The 18,595-nt window shown below is 45.6% G+C and overlaps 3 protein-coding genes across 5 annotated transcripts; 2 read left to right on the top strand and 1 right to left on the bottom strand.

Moving 5' to 3' along the window:
* The first annotated feature begins 176 nt into the window (after positions 1-176).
* Positions 177-4,069, top strand: rasl11a (RAS-like, family 11, member A). 2 transcript variants are annotated; one of them, XM_086102823.1, is made up of 9 exons: positions 177-629; positions 1,422-1,478; positions 1,562-1,644; positions 2,109-2,149; positions 2,218-2,347; positions 3,275-3,350; positions 3,508-3,584; positions 3,667-3,770; positions 3,901-4,069. In XM_086102823.1, the coding sequence occupies exons 1-9, from the start codon at positions 506-508 to the stop codon at positions 3,923-3,925; spliced, it is 717 nt and encodes a 238-aa protein (XP_085958949.1). In that variant the 5' UTR covers positions 177-505; the 3' UTR covers positions 3,926-4,069. The 2 variants fall into 2 exon arrangements, with proteins under 2 accessions (XP_085958949.1, XP_085958940.1); XM_086102814.1 differs by having other exon boundaries at positions 179-629; positions 3,667-4,069.
* A 1,969-nt stretch (positions 4,070-6,038) lies between these two features.
* Positions 6,039-11,566, bottom strand: LOC147208960 (ras-related protein Rab-38). The gene is made up of 5 exons (XM_086102835.1): positions 11,406-11,566; positions 9,501-9,724; positions 7,793-7,923; positions 7,581-7,730; positions 6,039-7,042 (listed from the first exon to the last, which is right to left on the bottom strand). Exons 2-5 carry the CDS (start codon positions 9,694-9,696, stop codon positions 6,845-6,847), a joined length of 675 nt encoding a protein of 224 aa, XP_085958961.1. The 5' UTR covers positions 9,697-9,724; positions 11,406-11,566; the 3' UTR covers positions 6,039-6,844.
* Positions 11,567-11,898: 332 nt separating this feature from the next.
* rab39bb (RAB39B, member RAS oncogene family b) lies at positions 11,899-18,583 on the top strand. 2 transcript variants are annotated; one of them, XM_086102855.1, is made up of 4 exons: positions 11,899-12,160; positions 14,401-14,661; positions 15,705-15,885; positions 16,876-18,583. In XM_086102855.1, exons 2-4 carry the CDS (start codon positions 14,447-14,449, stop codon positions 17,119-17,121), a joined length of 642 nt encoding a protein of 213 aa, XP_085958981.1. In that variant the 5' UTR covers positions 11,899-12,160; positions 14,401-14,446; the 3' UTR covers positions 17,122-18,583. The 2 variants fall into 2 exon arrangements, with proteins under 2 accessions (XP_085958981.1, XP_085958971.1); XM_086102845.1 differs by having other exon boundaries at positions 11,899-12,164.
* The last annotated feature ends 12 nt before the right edge of the window (positions 18,584-18,595 follow it).

The following is an 18,595-nucleotide window of genomic DNA, read 5'->3' as shown; positions in this document are numbered from 1 at the left end:
TATTTACTCAATTATATCCATACTGTATATGAAGATACAATAGTTTTATTTGAATACATAAGTATTCAAGATTACCCCACGTAGCACTGTCACTGGAATCGACCTAAAAAACACTTTTCCTGGGGGGCGGTCTGGCGAATGAAGTTTGCCTCCTCCTTCCTCCTTGTCCTCCTCTTCTTCGTCTTTCGCCCTGCCCAGTGCAGTGCCCAGTGCGCGCACGTTCCCCCACGTCCACGCGGAGTTTGCCTGGAGCCTGTTGGCGCTTTTGGAGGATTACGACATGCGTTTGGCGCAGGTTTCAAGAGTTGCCCTGCAGCAGAAGCACACACAGGGATAAAAGAGCTTGGCCGTTCTGGGAATACTGGACTGAGTTGTCCTCGGCGCCGCGAGGAGGAGGAGGAGGAAGAAGAGGAGGAGGAGGAGGAGGAGGAGGGTGATCTCGCTCCCACAAGGATCCGAGGTCAATGCTGCTGGCTGGAACGACCCCTTCCCCGCACAGGGAGCCATGAACAACAGCGGGTCCGCCAACTTTCTGCTGCTGCCCATCCCCGAATACCCGCTGCCGGACTGCGTGCCCAACAAGACGGTGAAGATCGTGGTGCTGGGCGCCAGCAACGTTGGCAAAACTGGTAAGTGAGCACTCCGGGTTGATTCCAATGCAAACGTTTGAATCCCCAGCTCGGCTCAAGTGTGACAGGGGAGGGATGATATGAATTCCTTCCTTTAGGATTACTGTTGCCTTATTGCACGGGTGTTCAAAACCCCCTTCAAATCATCCACCCATCGGTTCTCCAGACACTATCAACTTGAGTCGATTACGTTGAAGTCATTCCATTCCGCTACCGCGCTCGTATCTCGAGTCACTCGTTTCTCAAATCACCCTAACCTAAATCCATCAAAATACATATTTTTAGCCTGTTTCTTTCACAAGAAAACTTGCATTGTACGGTAAAAAAAAAAAAACAATCAAACAAACACTGCAATACGCAAGACACTCATTATGTTGTTTTCATGTACTGCATATTATTTCTTTTGTCTAATTAATGGCAGTGTGAGGGGTGGGAGTCCTGCAAATAACAACCAAGGGGTGATTTGGACACCTCTGGCTTATTTTGATTATCAATGAGCATTTTATTGTCATTTGTGTTATAAACTCTTGTCAAGTGTCTTTGAGTACTATGAAAAGCGCTTTCAAAATAAATGTATTCTTCTTCTTATTATTATTATGATTATTATTATTTTCTTTTGTTATTTAATGGTTTGGCCTGGTGATAGTTGCGTCATTTTTCCACTTGGGACTTTGAACCTGTTTGTTTGAGACTGGTCCCAAAAAGGCAAATTGCGCCCTAGATAACAACAAAATGGGTGGCACGTGGGTCAGCCCGACTTGTTTTCTCAGAACTCGCTCTGCCTTTTTCCAGCTCTCATCGTCAGGTTTCTGACAAAACGCTTTATTGGAGACTATGAAGCCAACACAGGTAAATCCCCCCCTCAACGTTTCCCCTTCTCATCCTTGTATTTGAAACGATTGATCCCCTTTCTCCGCTCATGGGCCATGCAGGTGCGCTCTACTCCAGAAAGGTCACCCTGGATGGTGAGGAGGTGTCGCTTCAGATCCAGGACACGCCCTGCGTAGCTCTGCAGGTACGCAGCGGCTGCTTGTCGTCAGGCCATTGCCGGTGGCGGCGCTTACCGGCAACGTTTGGCAGATAAGCTCCTTGCCAGTTTCTGTTTTTGCACCCTTATCTCCAAGCGAGGTCAGGAATGTGTGCGAAGCGACAGGATGCGATGTGAGGCTGGGACGCTGGCACTTTAAGGAGAGCGACGTGTTTACAAAGCACGGTCCTCGGAGACGCTTGCTTCCTCCGGCGGCAAGATAACGATTGTTGAGGAAGCCCCTCCTGGTGGCGCGGATGGCGAGCCGTCTAACTTTCATTGCCACCACAAGAGTGTCAATTTTTGTTATTCAACTTGCTAAATTTTTGGCTCCTTCCATAAATCCACTTGAATTGCCGTGGAAAGTTTCCGTAATTTTTGCCGCCCTACCCTCCACAGACGTGTCCTCTGCGCTGTCATTCGCAAACACTTGATGATTATTTGTGCCGCAGGACGACGCCGAGGGCCTCTATTGCCAGGAGCAGATCAACAGGTCAGGCGCCCACCAGCTCACACGCGTTGTCTTTTCGCACGCTCCGCTTACACGCTTTCAACCGGCAGGTCCATCTACTGGGCCGACGGCTACGTGCTGGTTTTCTCCATCACGGACCACAGTAGCTATCGCACCATCCGCCCACTGTACCAGCACGTGAGACGCATCCACCCGTCGGGAAACATCCCTGTCATCCTGGTCAGTGGCACGTTTTGGATTTCGACCGAGCAAGTGTTTTTTTTCTACAATTTTTTTGTATCGTATTGGCCCGAATATAAGACGGCCCTGATTATAAGACAACCCCCTCTTTTTCAAGACTAAAATTTGAAAAGAGACTTTTTGAACACCAAATTAATTTTTATACAGAAAATGTGAGCATTTTTTAAGTGATCTTTTTGAGCTCTCCATCTCCGTACATTACACTCTGTGACACCATATTTCACAGCCGGTTTGCAATTGTTTGAAGACGCTGCCTCATTTATCACCATCATCTTGAAGTTTACATCATAATTTCTCCTCAGCTGCCGGTCAACCTGGCCGATCTTCGACCCAGATCGTCACTACGTTTCTCCATTTTCTGTTATCTCTTCTATTATTTTCTTCTCTTTTCCTTGTTACCGCTATTTTTTATTTTTCTTCTTCGCGCTGCCGCTATTTTTATTTTTATTCTTCGTGACCGGTTCGCTTCGGTCTGGGGAGTCAAGTTCAGCATTCGCTTCAATGTTATCTGGCGCCATCTAGCGTCGTGAATGGGTATAATGTCTAGACCCCAAATATAAGACGACTCCCACTTTTTCAGTCTTATTTCAATGCAAAACACACCGTCTTATATTCGGGCCAATACGGTACTTACTACTTCATGTATGAAATGATCAAAGACAAGTTCAGTGTATGGGAATTTGATTTGGATACAACATCCCCTATGAACATGACAATAATCGAGGAGAAGGAATTCCATTGTGGATGAGGCTGCAGGGCTGGTCAAAGCAATGAACACTTTCTTCACAGCCCGCCACTGCTCTTTTTTCATGACGGACCTCCCAGACGAGTGGGAGCTGTTCTCACTTGCTGCAGGTGAGCCTTTGATAATCCCGCTAATCCGATCCGCCGTGTAATCTGCTACAGATCGGCAACAAGAGTGACCTGCTACGAGCGCGACAAGTGCCGGCAGATGAAGGCGAGACGTTAGCGTCCTCTCTAGGTGGGAACCCGCCCTCCTGTTCATTTTACTTGATGTTGTTGTTCCATTTGACGGAATAAACAAAGTCCACCTGTTGAGATGGTGGGGAAAAAAAAGTGCTTGGAGTGATTCAAAGTGTGTGTTGAACGTTGACGTGGAATCCCGCCCCTTCCGACAGGGGGCGTTTACTTTGAGGCCTCAGCCAGGGAGAACCATGAGGGCGTCCACACCGCCTTCCTGCAGCTGTGTCATGAGGTGGGCTTCCGTTATTCGACGCCACGCAGGTTGTTTTTTTTGGGTTTTTTTTAAAGTGGGTCACGTGATATCCATGGCACAGGTGTCCCGGGCGTTGGGGGGAGGCAACGGCGAGAAACGGCGAGGAGGTCTTCACCTAGCCCGGCCCAAATCTCCCAACATGCAGGAGCTTAAGAGGAGGTTCAGGCAGGTCCTCTCCTCAAAAGTCAAATCAGCAACTGCTCTCTGAAAGCACGGAAGAAGCCACACCGCCACGGAGGTGATCCCAGGACACCTATTTCTGTTTTTTATAAAGAGCACAATCTGTCTGCATCAGGCGGCGAGGATCGATATTCACGTGAACTTTCCAGAAGCTGCTGTCTCGTCTCGCTGCGGTTTCGGACGAAGCTGTGAGCTCACGGTCTGCAAGGATGAGAATTTTCTTCAAATGTTCACATTCACTGTCATCTTTTTGACTTGTTGAAAACAAATGAAGCACAATTGTATTTGTTTGGCACGTGTTTTGATTCCGCACATGATGGATTAAAAAAAAAAAAAAAAACATCATCCCAAATGACAACCCTGCGAATGGAAAAATTTTCAAAATGGATGAAACAAATAGAAGTGACCCTGATCAGATCGTGCTCCGAGGCTGAAGCGGAAAGTTTCGGGTAACAAAACAAACTACAGTGACAAGTCTGGAATCAAGCTAGTCTTCCACTTTTTGGTTTGGAACGGCCCGCCCAATGAAAACAGTCAACGTCCGCTGTCAACTCATCTCATGCAACCCATACCTCCCAGGAGCATGCACACCAAACAAACAAACTGCTTTTACTGTTCTAAAAAGAAAGGAAGAAGTTAGAACAGTGTGTGCGTGCTTGTGTGTGTGTGTGCACGCGCGCTAACTGCTGTTCTCATGACCTCCTCACAGCCCCCCCAAATTGCCATTTTTCTTCATCTGGAATGTGTCTGGCTTGCTGAGCCTCCTGTTGCAACCCTTCACTGCACACGCTGGCACACGTGACCCCAAACTCGCGACCTTTTTTCCTCCCCCTTTGACCCCCGAAAGGGCAGCCAGGCTCCAGGAGAAGAATGCGAGGAAAGGCTCAGATAAAAAGTCAACCAAGTCCGAAGTGGCCTATTGATGAACGTGGAGAACCAGATGTGGATGTGTACTTTGCATTTATTAGAGGGCAGCTAATGTGACATTTATGAGGTCACATTTGGAACAGAGTATTCCTGTAACGTTCCCTTTTTTAGGCCAAGGCATTAAGCGCCCGCAATGAAAATCAGGTCTCAATAGCATTCTTTATTTCTACAGTCTCGCATTTGGTTAACTGTCACCTAGTATGCTAATTGTCTCTTGCCCAGAGTCACCCGCTGACATCTGGATTTTTTTTTAATTATTTTTTTTTTTACTGACACTTGTCAACTCCTCATCATCTCTCTTGTTAAAGCCTATGCTTAATACAATATGTACAGCGTCTTTCTCGTTGTTGCTGAAAGATGCAGAACAGCCCAACAGAAGACCAACAGCATGCATCTGCTTCGCCACTTGTGGGAAAACACTTCATCAAGAAGCAGTGTGGCTGACATAGGCCAGCTGTGTGTGTGTGTGTGTGTGTGTGTGTGTGTGTGTGTGTGTGTGTGTGTGTGTGTGTGTGTGTGTTTGGAGGAAACAGGAAGTGAAGAGGCTAACCAGAGCCCGAGTGAAGGTCATCGCAAGGTGTGAGATTCCAACTGGAGAATTTGGGGAAAATGATAAGAAGTTTACGGTTTGTCAATCTATCAGTAGCGACTTTAAAATGTTGGAGACTTTTGGGTGCGTATTTAATGCTGTGTCTATTTTTGCCTTCTCCCGGGGGGGCAACGCATTTCGTCCTGTTCCCACGAGTTCACCATGCGGACTGGGACTTCAAGCTGCCTTGAAGGCCAGTGAGCAGTTTTGAATTGGAAAAGGTGGAAAAATGTCACATAATGCCCTGGTAAATCCCGGTGTAGGTGATTATGCGACTGTGCCTTTGCAGTCATTTATCGTCCACTCTGACCTTGAGATATCCATCAGAAATGAAAAACGGTTACAGTCAAATCTCGTTTTAACGTACCCAGTTGACGTTTTCACCCCTATAACGTCCACATTTCCAAGTCCCGATTTCACGTCACTCATTTCCCATTTGCCGATTTTATAACAAACACAACACGTAAACTTCATTATACCGACCAGATTTTTGCCACAAAATAGTGAAAAGGCCTTCGTGAAGGCTGAAATTGTCTCGCACTTCAGTCTCCCAGATGAAGCTCGGCCGAGACTATGAATTGGCAATGTCAATGATTTCGACAAATCATCCGCAACGGCAACAAAATCGCGGCAGAGTTCCAGGCCAACAGATTGAAAGATGATCGTAAATGCTTCGGGCTGCGGCACATCCCGAACTGGAGAAGGCACTTTTCATTTGCTGACTAAATGTTTTCTGAATACTGTATTTGCAATTGACATGCTTAAACTGTATTACATAATCATGTTTTTACATCTATAAATGTTCATACTGGCGGCCCGGTGGTCGAGTGGTTAGCGCGTTGACCTCACAGTGCAGAGGTACCAGGTTCAATTTCAGCTCCAGCCTCCGATGTGTGGAGTTTGCATGTTCTCCCCGGGCCTGCGTGGGTTTTCTCCGGGTACTCCGGTTTCTTCTCACATTCCAAAAACATGCATGACAGGCTTATTGAACAGTCAAAATACAATTTGAAAGTGCTGCGATTGAGGAGAAGCACGACGACTTCTGTTGATTTTAAATGAATGGAAATTAAATCAATCCGTTGTAGCCCTTACCTTAAAAAAAAAAAAAAAAAAACCCACCAAAAATCATTTCTTTCTATATTTTTTCATAAGAGACATTAAACTTAACTGTATTGTAGTGTTCCATAAAACACACAGTAATAACATTTGCTCTTCACTTTAGTTGCAAACGCAGGATATGAGAGCCCCAAAAACACGACCATACTCAATGTATCGTCCTGCCTTGTTCCTCTTTTGGCGGTAAGCAAAGCAACATCATGGCGCACTAGCACCCCCTACTGATGTTACCTTCCACTGCAAGGAAGCAATGTGAATTGATGTTGTGAAGTTTATTGGCGCTATCTAGCGGCTATAGTCTGAAGTGCACCACTATTTTGAGGCACTGCTTTATTGAAATCTTGACGCCACTCCAGATAAGAAACGTCCATAGCAACAAGATAAATAACTAGTCATTGAAAGGTAGCGTCAGTCTCTTGCTTGAGATTTAGTCACTATGTCTGTCGCGGGCCTTGAGTCCAGAGCATCCGGAGCATTTCGATAGCGGCCTGTCGCCGGCGCCGTAGTCCAAGCGCGGCAGCACCAAGACGCCGCCGTCGGGCTCGCTCCTGGACGCGTGCTCCTCCTCGACCGCCATGATGTTCTTCACCAGGCACAAGATGGCCGCGTCGATGTTCGTGTTGTCCTGGGTACAGATGACATTTCCCAATCACTCATTGCCTACTCCCTCGTGACGATATAGCGGCTTGTACAGTGGATACAAAGAGTCTACACCCCCCTCTAAGTTTTGGGGATTCAAAAAACGAGACGAGTCATTTAAAAACTTTTGCCACCATTGTTGTGACCTGTTATATAACCTGTGAGACCCGATTGAAATTCTTTGGTGGGTGAAGTAAAAACAAAGTGAAATAATGTTGCATAAGTGTGCACACCCTTTCGAAGTGGGATTTGGCTGTGTTGAGAATTTCCCAATCACATTCAAACGTTTGGAATGTTGGCACACACCTGCCACAATTCAGAGGCCTGATGATGAACTCTGAATAAAGTTCAGATGCTCTAGTAGGCTTTCCCTGACTTTTTTTTTTTTTTTTTGCATTTTCTATCCACTGCATATAAAGAACTATATCTTTCGCTCACAAGTCCAGCAAAAATCCCTATTTTCGTCAAATGAAGAACAGCTTTGGACTGAGTGGCTTTCCCTGGTGGAAGACCTGAAGTCTTACCTTGGCTGAGGTTTCAAACCAGCCCACAAAGCCGTAATCCCTGGAGAAATTCTCCAGTTTGGGGAGTTTGGGGCACAAACCGAGGCACCGCTGGTCACATTTGTTGGCCAAGAGGACAGCCGGAACCGGCCTCCCGTTGCTTAGGGCAACCTGACAACAACAACAACAACATGAGGAAAATGCCTCAAATGTTTTCCTTCTAATTGTTTCACCTTGGAGTCCAGGTCTCCTTTCCACTTGAGGACAGCCTGGAAGGTAGAGATTCGGGTCATGTCGAAGACAACCAGAGCACCGACAGCTTCTTTGTAGTAAACACGGGTCATGTTGCCATATCTCTCCTGTCCTTTGTGTAGGAGAAGGGAGGATGAGAGTTACATTAAGGTCCAAAGAAGACTTCGATCCCATAAGATGATGTGAACATCTTGCGGGCTTATGTCACAGAACCCAATGTGAGCTCTGCAAAGATTCTCATGTCATTTGCATAAAAAGAGACATTGCTTAACATCTCATGGAAATAAAGTGCATCTTTGCTTCTATCTGATTGCTACTTTGCAGCAAACCTGATGGAGTGTCGGGACGCGGGCCGAGCAAGTGGTCGTTCAACTTTGGTGCCTAGCAAGGATTTGTTTCGCTTTTGTCAATGATCTAGATGAAAAAAAGTAACAAGACATTAAAATGCTAATGAAATGTATTTTTGTGTTTCAAATGTATTAAAACAAATGTGTTTTTTATTCCCACTCATGCGAATAAGGCAGAATCATGAAAAGGAGCAGAGAAGAGTATCTTGGGGAAAATGCACCTTTTGTTTTGGGTTTGTGTGAATTGTGCACACGAGCCTGTAGTGGATGCTAACGTGTGCCGCATGATGCCAATCTAGCAGTCGCATCAGCACAAATATGCGACCCTGTTCTCAAAATAAAAAAAGAAAAAAAAGAAAAAAGTGTGACCATGTTGACTTGCAACATGCGCCATCATGGCCGGACGTGCGCTAGGAGACTTCTGCTTTATGGACTGCCTGCCGCCACTCAAGCCGAGGCAAAATCATTGTCTGGACTACAGCGGTAGCGGGAGATCGGCAGATTCTTTTGCTTTGACTTGCGAGCAAAAATTTGAGATTTGAGTGCAGTGGGGGCTCTCCACTCAACAAGCAGCAGTTGGGCAGATAGTGAACAATTTAAAAATGGCTGTTTCATGGCGCTCCCAGTTGAAGTTGACTCAAAATTTTAAAAAAAACAAACAAAGGCATTTTACGTTTCGGGTATTTCAAAATACACAAATTTGCATTTGACGAGCTTGATGCTCACACGACGCAAAACGCCATAGACAGGCTGATAAATAAGACCGATAGTCACTGTGTTATAACATAACGCAACAGCTATTTAGACATAAAAGGTGCTTATAAAAATATTCACAGGCATGTTCTTTATCCTCTGCAAAAAACAAACAAACTAATACTACTGCTGTTTACTGAGTAACTTAAAGTAGTCGTGAAAGTCTTCTGTTCGTCTTTGTGACTGTATTATACTGCCCCTAGTGGCGAAGTCGCACATAACAAAAGAAGCCAATGAATGACACACAAGCTGTGTAATTCTTACATTTAATTTAATGTGGTAATTACTCTATGGCGTCTACCAGCACCATATTATGAGTGCAATTTTTTTTCGCTATTAAAAGCACATTACATTTTTTTGGAGGGAGGTAGGCTGGAACTGACTCACAGCATTTCCATGTAGAACACTGATTTTGATCTCAAAAGTAAATTTGAATTACGAGCTTTGCGACTGTCTGACTTGAACATGGAAATAGAGGTACAAGTGTACACAAATTGCAGATGGTAGCTTATCATCCACAGTCTTTGCTGTTTGGATGGAGTCTGTTTTGTTGGAAGAGGAAGGTCGAAAAAAAAGTGGCGCAACGCACCGGCAATGTCCCACAGCTGCAGGCGCACCACCGTGGCATGGTCCCACTGGAGCACTTTGAGAGCAAAATCCACGCCGATGGTGGCCCGGTAATGCTGGGAGAACACCTGGTGCACGTAGCGCTTGATGATGGAGGTCTTGCCCACCCCCAGGTCGCCGATGACCAGCACTTTGAGAAGACGCTGCTGCGGCTGCATGGCGAGGCTCAAATTCCGCTACGCCTCTCTAATGATGTCGCATGTGAGGAGACAGATCACTCACAAAAACACTTTTTCACTTCACCACATGACAAGGGGATTGCAGGTTGAAAAGCGAATATTGTACAATGCTAAATTGACTTCAATCACACTGTGATCGTCTGATAACCGCGTGCAAAAATCGTATTTCATTCTATTCCAATTCCAGCTCTAACATGTATTATTTTGAAATGTTGGTTAACTTACAGCGAAGACGCGACTTTTGCTTTGTGAAGTAACATCAGAGCTGAAACCAACTGGTGTTAGCCATGCGACTCAGGTAGTCAATAGTGGGTCGTGATTATCCATCCACCCATCTATTTTCTCATCCGCTTATTCTCACAAGAGTCGCTCCGCAGGCTGCAGCCTATCCCAGCTGTCTTCGGGCAGTGGGCGGGGTACACCCTGAACTGGTTGTCAGCCAAACGCAGGGCACACATAGACGGACAACCATCGGCGCTCACACTCACACCGAGGGACTATTTAGAGTGTTCCATTAACCTGCCATGCACATTTTTAGAATGTGGGAGGAAACCGGAGTACCCGAAGAAAACCCACGTCGGGACCGGAAGAACATGCGAACTCCATACAGGAAGGCCGGAGCTGGAATCGAACCCTGCACTGTGAAGCTGACGTGCTAACCAGTTGACCACCATCTGCTGGGTTGTGACTATCTATTATTCGTTCAGTCATTTTCCGAAGCGCCTTATCCTCACAAGGGTCGCGGGGGGTGCTGGAGCCTATCCCAGCTGTCTTCGGGCAGTAGGCGGGGGACACCCTGAATCGGTTGCCAATCGATCGCAGGCCACACAGAGACGAACAACAATCATCGCCCACACTCACACCTAAGGACAATTTAGAGTGTTCAATCAGCCTGCCTTGCATGTCTTTGGAATGTGGGAGGAAAGCGGATTACCCGGAGAAAACCCACATAGGCCCGGGGAGAAAATGCAAACTCCACACAGGGAGGCCGGAGCTGGAATTGAACCCGGTACCTCTGCACTGTGAAGTCGACGTGCAAACCACTGGACTACCAGGCCGTCACTATTACTGATTTTTATGATTTATATTGAGTATTAATTACAACCACGCTAACTTATGAAACTCCTTGCAAATGTTTAACACTCGGTTATTACTTTTTATTTCCTTATCTATTTTTTATTTGTGTTGCGAGCCAAAATTTGAGATACGAGTAAGAAGCTTAAAATACGCCACTGGTCAAATGACATGAAAAAAAATTGTTGAGTTGTAGCTTCAAGCGGTAGATGATGGATGGATGGATGGATGGAGTTGTAGCTTCAATTCAATGCCCAGTCCTGTTGGCGACAGTTGTTGCAATGTCTGTGGCTGTAGATGCCGCCTGCCCCAAATCTAACTTTCGTCTTGTCCCAAAATACAGTAATTATAGTTATTAAATTGATTTATTTATTTACACGGTCTCTTCTGTTTTCATCAAAAGGTGTGCTATTTTTCTTGATTCAAATCACATAAAACCAAAGCAAGTGTATTTTGGGGTTGCTGGAACACATTCTTTACATTTCAATAGGGAACTATAATTTGATAGACTGTGCAAGTAAATTGGAGTTACGCGCTTGGTCTCGGAAACAAATTCAACTCGTAAGTGAAAGTTGCGTTGTCGTTGCTGTTCGTGTTGTTGAGGGGAAACTTACTTTTATGGTGAGTCTAAGTTGCAAAACGTCCCGAGTTCCAAGATGAAGAAGCAGCAGCAGCAGAAGAAGCAGCTGAAGTTTCTCCGTGCAACAAGTGAAGGAGACAAAATGGAGATGTAATTTTATTATCTATTTAGCCTGCGGTTTATGTGCACGTCCTCTACGACGGCCACGCCCCTTTCTGTCACGGTCTATGACGTCAATCGTATGTTTAATTTACTCGTGAACTACATATCCCAGCAATGTGGGGGGGTTTTTTCAGGTTCTGCGCAGAAGTCTTGTGCGCACATGGACTGTGAGCTATTTTTGATTTGTTTTGCGTTTTAAATATTTCCGTCTTTGTGACATACCCACCTTTTGGTCCTAGTAGATTAATATATTTCGCGAAATTGTTTTTATTATTTATTTATTTGTTTATTTATTTTTCATTCTTTGTGTTCTTCGTATTATTTATTTATTTTACGTGTATGACTTCCGCGTTGCGCGTCACGACGGTCTTTTACGGTAGTGGTACTGATGCGGGATGAGTCAGGCGTTATGATGCTGCTATCCCTGCCATTCCCCCGACCCGTGGACGCGTGACACGCAGATGACTGTGCGGGTTTGCCGTGCGGCCGCCAAGTGAGCCTGGACGTTTTAGTGCGCCTGTAGTGTCTTCCTCATCACCAGCAGCAGCGGGGAGGGTGCACCAGTCCAGCCCGGAACTTCGGGGCCTACACGGCCGCCTCTGTCGTCGCCGCCAGCGGTTCACTCAAGTAGGTCTGTGTCATTTCAACAACGTTTTGTGCACTCCGTCGAAAGTGATCTGTCAGAAAGTGAAAGAGAAATTATGTCGTGCGTGGAATATTATGACCATCGAGTGGGAGGTCGACATGACACAGGTGCACAATTCGCCAAGGGCATCCTCCTATGGAAAGCCAACTGAGCATTTATTCAGTATCCTCCCCCTGCTCTTAATTAATTCCTCTATATACAAATGCACTAGTAGGATGACTCTTTTTAGTAACATTTTTTCCTCTGCTCGCTTCCACTACGGCACTAGTAGAACAACTGCATGTTGCCAGTGAGGCAAAACTGCACTAGTTGGCATTCTGTATGTGTACAACTTGTAGCCCACACAGTTGTGTGTACTAGTGTGCACAGATGTCATGCAGAAGTCAATGGCAGTTCATGGAAAAACAGTTTTTTACTTCTAGTAGCATGCATAGGTCAACTATTGCAGAGTTTTGTCTTGTATTATATAGTTGTTCTACTAGTGCGCCCCAGTTCTTCTATTAGTGCCCACAAATCCCATACAGTAGAAGACAGGAGTGAATGATAAATTATTAGTCTGTGTAGTTGTCCTACTAGTGTGCAGAAATATCATACAGTCATACAAAGCAGAAGTTAGCAGTCATTCTATTACTGCGTCTTACGTGTTAAGTTTTGCAAAGAGCTTTCTAATACTTTGAGAGTTCAGTGCACAAGTAGAATGGCTGTGTAACTAGTAAGGATTATACAGTACCACTCTTACCTTGTACAGCTGATATTTCTGCGCACTAGTAGAATGACTAGTATCATGCCATATCCTCCAATTTATTTGGCATCCTTCAATCAAGTTAAGGCCATCGTTTTTTACACACACACACGCTAAGATGCAAGCCAAATTCCTGAGAGTGGAATCCCATGTTTGGGAAGGTCACACATTCTCGTGAAAACGAGGTGGGGCCAGGGGTTGAGGGGCAGCAGTCATCCAAAAAGTATTAAAACTCCCCAAAATCCTTTGAGTGAAAAGCGCAAGAGTGAATTTTTTTCTCTTGTGTCTGGTGATTGAGTTGACCTGTTGCGTCCCCCCCCCCCCCCAATAGCAGGCTGCGCAAAGTGCCACTGACTGCTATTATACTCATATTGAAATATTGCACACATCCACAGTAAATCTCTTTCTTCATCTTAGCAAGACGTGTTGAACAAAGTTCTATGCTTCCAACCTTGTGGGAACATTTTGGGAAAGTCCCTTTTAGTTTCCAGTGTGCATTAAGCCATGCTAGCACAAGTTTGGTGTGGACGAATACCTTTGGAATGAACAAATACTCTGCAAAATACTTTGTAGACCAGAATACATTTCATGCCCTTTAGTTGAGGTGAAATATCCTTCTAGTGTCCATGTAGAATAAAGGAGTGCCTTCAGATATGGTGACCCCACCTGCGGGTTTTTCAAGTATCTTTGCTTTGACTTGCAGGCAAAAATTGAACAATTCATGAAAAAGAAAGTGTCGTCAATCTCTTTGTTGCCATTCCCTGTTGAAGTGTATTCTCAAATTAAACATGAACAATTACAGGTTTTGTGTTCAAAACAACCACATAGCTTTTTCTTTAGAAAAGTCTATTTAGCTTAATGCTACAAACAATGCAAAACACCATAAATGGGCAAACGCATTGCATCAGCGTCGTGGTGCTATAGCCCTTCAAGCGATGGCTATTTGAAAACAAATGGTGGAGCAACACGTAGATAATACAGCAATACTCAGAGGCATGTATTCTTAATCCTCTGCAGAGAATGATAATTACTCTGGCACACTGTGTGTCTCCGTACGTCTGTATTATACTGCCCCCAGGTGGCTAAGGTGTGCACACCAGAAGGAGCAGCACAATGTCTATTGTACTTCAGTAAAAAAAAATTGTAATTTGTAGCATTCTATTTCAATATGCCATTAGTGTGTATTTGTACAAAGGACAATATTACAGAGTATAATTTTTGTTGTGAAAAACAGCTTTGGATGGAGGTTTTTTTTCACTGATTTCGGTGGGGAAAGATCATCTGGGATGTGAGCGGTACGAGCATGGATGCGGAACAAACGATGCGCATGTCAAAGCACTTTCAACGTGAGCTGTGGATTTGGCTCATTGCAGTTGTTCTCTTCCTCTTTCTCTCTCTCACTCTCTCTCTCTCTCTCTCTCTCTCTCTCTCTCTCTCTCTCTCTCTCGCTCACTTTGGGAAACGTCCCTGGCGCCGCAGACAAGAAGACAGAACCGGTCGAGCAACAGTCGAGCAGAGGCGAGTCATGGAAGCCATCTGGCTGTATCAGTTCCGTCTCATCGTGATCGGCGACTCTACGGTGGGCAAGTCGTGTCTCATCCGCCGTTTCACCGAAGGCCGCTTCGCTCAGGTGTCGGACCCCACGGTGGGCGTGGACTTCTTCTCTCGGCTGGTGGAGATCGAGCCGGGCAAGCGGATCAAGCTGCAGATTTGGGACACCGCCGGCCAGGAGCGTTTCAGGTGGGCCCTGTCTGCATAGATGTCCTTGAAAAAAAAAAACCACAGCGGACATCCGCAAAACAATTATTGTCAGAGAAGCGTGACACAAGAAAGAAAAGTGAGGGTCGAATGACGTGAGGAAAAGTGTACATAACGTCAGGCAAAGAAGTGTTGCAGCCTGGAGGTGTTAAAACAAGAATTACCACCTCAATTGTTTGCTCCAGCAGGAAAACGGGCTCTTATTAATTTAAAACGACACAAACAAACAAAGTCAACAAATAGAAATTGTGCCTACGTACAAATATAGAAATACTTGAGCTGCCCAGACACAACAAGAAAAACAACCTAAAACAATGTACGATGTTCAGCGTAACACAATGTCATACAAAGCAGTTTCCCGAACCTTGACTGACCCGAGGAACATTTCACATCCGAAAAAAACCCCAACAAAAAGTCAACGCATGAGTTAAATTATCTTTTGCCATCTAATAGAAGAGAACTAAATATTTCTATTACAGTATACATCACTGGCATAGATCGATAACGATACGTGGTTTGTAGTCAATAAATGCAATGGTGCCTGATGGGAAACTCGTGTGATTTTACGGCTAAGCAGCCATTCGGCAAATGGTGAACATTTGATTCAATAGGAGCTGCTAGTTGAAGTTGAATGTCAAAATATCTGGTACTCAAAACTCTGAAAATGGCACATGGGATCTTTCAAACAACCAAACGATGTCACCTTAGGAAGGCTCCAGCTAGCTTAATGCTAAGATGCGATGGAAAATGCCATCGACGGGCTAACGCAGGACCTCGATTCATGGCATTTGCATTCATTTCATTAGGGAAAGATGAATTTTGTGTTTGGAGATACAAGCATGCGGACGGAACAAGTTCAACGCCAGCTCAAGTCCCAACTGTCATTTCCGGACAGATTAAGTCAAATTGGATCATTGGTGGGCAAAATCATCAAATGAGAAAGTCTGGCAGAAGTGAAAACAAGAATGTAAAAATGTAACTTGAGCCCCTCAGCAGTGCCATATGAGAAATTGTATCGCCCGTAGGTCCATCACTCGGGCGTACTACCGGAACTCAGTGGGTGGGCTGCTCCTGTTCGACATCACCAACCGCCGTTCCTTCCAGAACGTGCACGAGTGGCTGGAGGAGGCGCGCAGTCACGTGCAGCCGCACAGCATCGTCTTCCTGCTGGTGGGCCACAAATGCGACCTGGACGCTCAGCGGCAGGTGCGTGCCAGCCAACGCTGACCCGCCTCTCGCAACAATGGGGAAGTGGTGCGGCTGAATTACAACTCGCAAAACAACTTGCATCCTCTACTTACAGTGCATATGAAAAGTCTACACGCCCCTGTTCAGACGCCTGCTTATTATTATTTCAAAACTGACACCAAGATCCATCACTTTTAAACTGTTTCACCATTTATGTGACCTATAGCTGCATAGAAAAAAATATCGAAAGGTGAGTTAAAATGAACAACTGAACTGCCACTATTTATAGTGGCCTCTGATTAACCCCAAATAAAGTTCAGCTGTTCTAGTCGGCCTGACCTTGGTTCCATGACTCTGTAACACACATTTTCCTATCTGTTTTGGGGATTTTTGCAACATTTTGAAACCAATGTTGAACCTTTTGGCCACAATTCCAAATGTTTGTATACCAACCCAACGTTGCTCATCACCAAAGATTAATCAGTTAGCACAATACCTTCAGGGGGATGCTGTGTGCACACTTCTGCAACCATGTTACCTGAGGTTAAAAAAAAAAAAAGAAAGAAATTCCCCTATCAAATAGCTTAAATTAAAAATGGAGTTGCACAAGTTAGAGCTACCATTAATAATAAAAAACTTTGGTAATTTTTTAAAAATTTCAGAACGCATCATTTGAACAAGGATGAATAGACTAGACTTCTTATATTCTCTGTACACAGAAGTATGTAAAAATAAAAGGACTGATTCGACTCCTTTTTTAAGTTAAAAGTTTAAAAAAAAAGAGAAACTGAAATGTAGTCAAGTAAAAATATTTTTTTCCACCCTGTGAAATTTTCCAAAAATTTATATATAAAATAAAAGTAAAATACCCATTTTGATAGTTTGTCACAGTGGAACAGACAATATTCTCTTTGCCAAGTGAATGTACTGGGAAGAAAAGACAGCGCTGTGCCCGTTCAAAGTTTGTGTGAAAGAAGCCATTTCTCTTTTTCTGGGCCAATCTTTCAGGTGAGCCGGCAGGAGGCCGAAAGGCTGGCGGGGGTGTACGGCATGCGCTACATCGAGACATCGGCGCGCGACGCCATCAACGTGGAGCGCGCCTTCACCGAGCTCACCAAAGACATCTTCGCCCTGGTGCGCTCCGGAGAGATCAGCATCCAGGAGGGCTGGGAGGGCGTCAAGAGCGGCTTCGTCCCCAATGTAGTTCATTCCTCCGAGGAGGTGACCAAGAGTGACCGCCGCTGCATCTGCTGATGTGTCCCACGGGGCCAGCTGGCCGCAAAGCGGCGGACGTCTTTTGCTCGTCTGGGGCAAGTCGGCAGAAGAACAACTGAGCGGCGGTGCTCTTTTTTGGATCATCAGTGGAGAAAGTCACTTCCCAAATACTAATACAGTACACGCGCTTGTCCAGGCTCCAAGTGGGTCTCCTCCAATATGCAATTCGGTCATGACACACACAAACTTGATCCACTTGGGATTGTTGTCCCATCTGCTTGGGGACCGACTCTGCTTGCGTTCACTTCTGGAAGGACTCCGGGTGGAGCCACACTGCAAACCGGAAAGCTTGTCAAGAGTCGGCAAAGCGTCACACTGAACGTTTCAGGATGTTGCCTTTCCGGGAGGCTAGCAATGCCCTTCCACACGAGACGGACTCAAGTGTACAACCTAGCGATGTTGGTCCAGCTGGCGTTTAGTCAGTGTTTACCCACCGCCGCCATCCCACCTTTCATGTTTGTGAAATGCTTTCGCCACATCATTCATTATTGGGATGCACCAAAATGAAAATCGCTGGCCAAAACCAAAAGAAAGGATACCTTCAAATTCTACAAGGAAAAATAAATACCGTAAATCTCACCGCCCACCTTTGCCGACTTCAATGGGCCTGGATGCGTGGGCACACCGTGGGTGGCATGACGCACCGCTGCCTCCGGCATGACCCCTCACCCCTCGTTTTGTTTTTTTCCCCCCATATTTTAATTTTACCCTGGGCAGCTGGTGGTCCAGTGGTTCTTGCGTCAATCTCACAGGGCAGAGGTACCGGTTCAATTCCAGCTCCGGCCTCCCTGTATGGAGTTTGTATGTTCTCCCCAGGCCTGCGTGGGTTTTCTCTGGATACTCCCGTTTCCTCCCACATTCCAAAAAACATACATGTCAGGCTGATTGAATACTCTAAATTGGCCCTAGGTGTGAGTGTGTGCCCTGCGATTGGCTGGCAACCGGTTCAGGGTGTGTCCCGCCTACTGCCCAAAGACGGCTAGGATCGGCTCCAGCAACATCCCCCGCAACCCTTGTGAGGATTAAGCGGATCAGAAAATGGTTGGATGGAATTTTACCCTGAGCTCCAAGGTAGTGTGCCCCAAGACATCCAACCAGCCGGGTTTCACACTGGTTAGACCTCCCAGATGACAGAGCGCTTTCTTTCAAAGTTTTCATCTGCGTCATTTCAGCCATGTAATTTTGCTAGCCGAGAACTGAAACTGCACTTTTAGGGCCATTTTCGGTGCATCCCTACTAATGTGTCACAAATGAAGTCGCCCTTTGCCGCGCCATGTGGTTAAGCTTTACTATTAGCCCCTTGGCTCTGACTGACATCATCATCGGGAAGTTAACGAGAAAGGTGGACGTTGCCATCGCTGCCGGAATGTGTCCTCTATCCTCAAAACAAGGTGTGGTTTGCTGATTCGTATAGTCTCCGAAATAAAACCACTGGCCATGATATGTGCAAGTC

Source organism: Hippocampus guttulatus, chromosome 2, assembly GCF_054856545.1.
Source record: "Hippocampus guttulatus isolate MCC_2025c chromosome 2, RoL_Hgut_1.0, whole genome shotgun sequence".
In the NCBI taxonomy this organism is placed as follows: Eukaryota; Metazoa; Chordata; class Actinopteri; order Syngnathiformes; family Syngnathidae; genus Hippocampus; species Hippocampus guttulatus.
Note: the sequence above shows the minus strand (reverse complement) of the source record. Positions and strands in the feature narration are given on the sequence as shown.